Genomic DNA, 928 nt, shown 5'->3' on the forward strand with positions numbered 1-928 from the left:
AGCTCTCTTGGATCTGACAGCAGCCACGAGCTTCTGCACCCTCAGACCCTGTCAGAGTGTGCAGGAATGACATGAAACTATCATTGGACAGGTAAAGGCACCGGGCCTCAGTTCAAGGAAGGGGAGAAAGGTGACTGATGCTGTCACTGCTGCCACTAGCTGAAACACTGAATAGAGGAAAAACAGAAGAAGGTAAATGATGGATGCCACTGCTGGACATCCCTGCTGAGTGCGGTCTGCCGGTATGGACTCCAGAGACAGGCTGGAGCTTCAAATGCCTCCAACAGCACCCTTCATCCTGCTGGGAAGGGTATTTAAGAAAGGTCCAGAGCTCTGCTTAGCTCAGCCTCAGATTCACGTAAGGGGAATACTCTTTCATTTTAAGTGCCTTTGAAATTTGCAGGATGCTAAAGTGTATTGAGATATGATGAGAAGACACTGCTACAGCCTTGTAACTTTTGCCGCAGTTTATATTTGGTGATTAGAGCCTAATGAACACATGCTGCCTTCATTGACATGAGTTGCATATACTCTGGGTTCTGGAATTAGGGAGCATCTTCCTCTGAAGGAAAAGGAGAAAGTCACCAAATCACAGGAAAGCAGTCTCTGTCTCATAGTAGACGCTCAGCGTGCAACAGGCACTTCCCGAGCATCTTCCATCGTAGTTGTACAGGACAGACGAAAAAGGGATACAGAAATGAGGCGCTGGGGGAAGGCAGCAATTGGGGGAAGGAGAAGGAGGAGTGTGAAGACAGGCCCGGGGTGGAAAAAAAAAAAAAAAAGGGAAAAAGAAAAAGACTGGAAGAGGTGAAGGCCATGGCACATGCGTGAGCAGACAAACGCATCCCGTAGCGCGGCCCCGGTTCGAGTGTGCGGCGGGGCGGACAATGCCGGCGCACGGTGCCCGTCGCTAACCGGGCGCGCTGGG

The 928-nt window shown here is 50.8% G+C and overlaps 1 protein-coding gene across 1 annotated transcript in view; it reads left to right on the forward strand.

Moving 5' to 3' along the window:
* Positions 1 to 244: 244 nt before the first annotated feature.
* Positions 245 to 928, forward strand: part of API5 (apoptosis inhibitor 5) — an 18,316-nt gene continuing 17,632 nt past the window's right edge. Inside the window, exon 1 of the mRNA XM_017741605.1 lies at positions 245 to 358. Coding sequence (XP_017597094.1) covers positions 245 to 358 — 114 coding nt within the window. The remainder of the gene's footprint in view (positions 359 to 928) is intronic.

Source organism: Corvus brachyrhynchos, unplaced genomic scaffold (assembly GCF_000691975.1).
Source record: "Corvus brachyrhynchos isolate BGI_N302 unplaced genomic scaffold, ASM69197v1 scaffold115, whole genome shotgun sequence".
NCBI lineage: Eukaryota > Metazoa > Chordata > Aves > Passeriformes > Corvidae > Corvus > Corvus brachyrhynchos.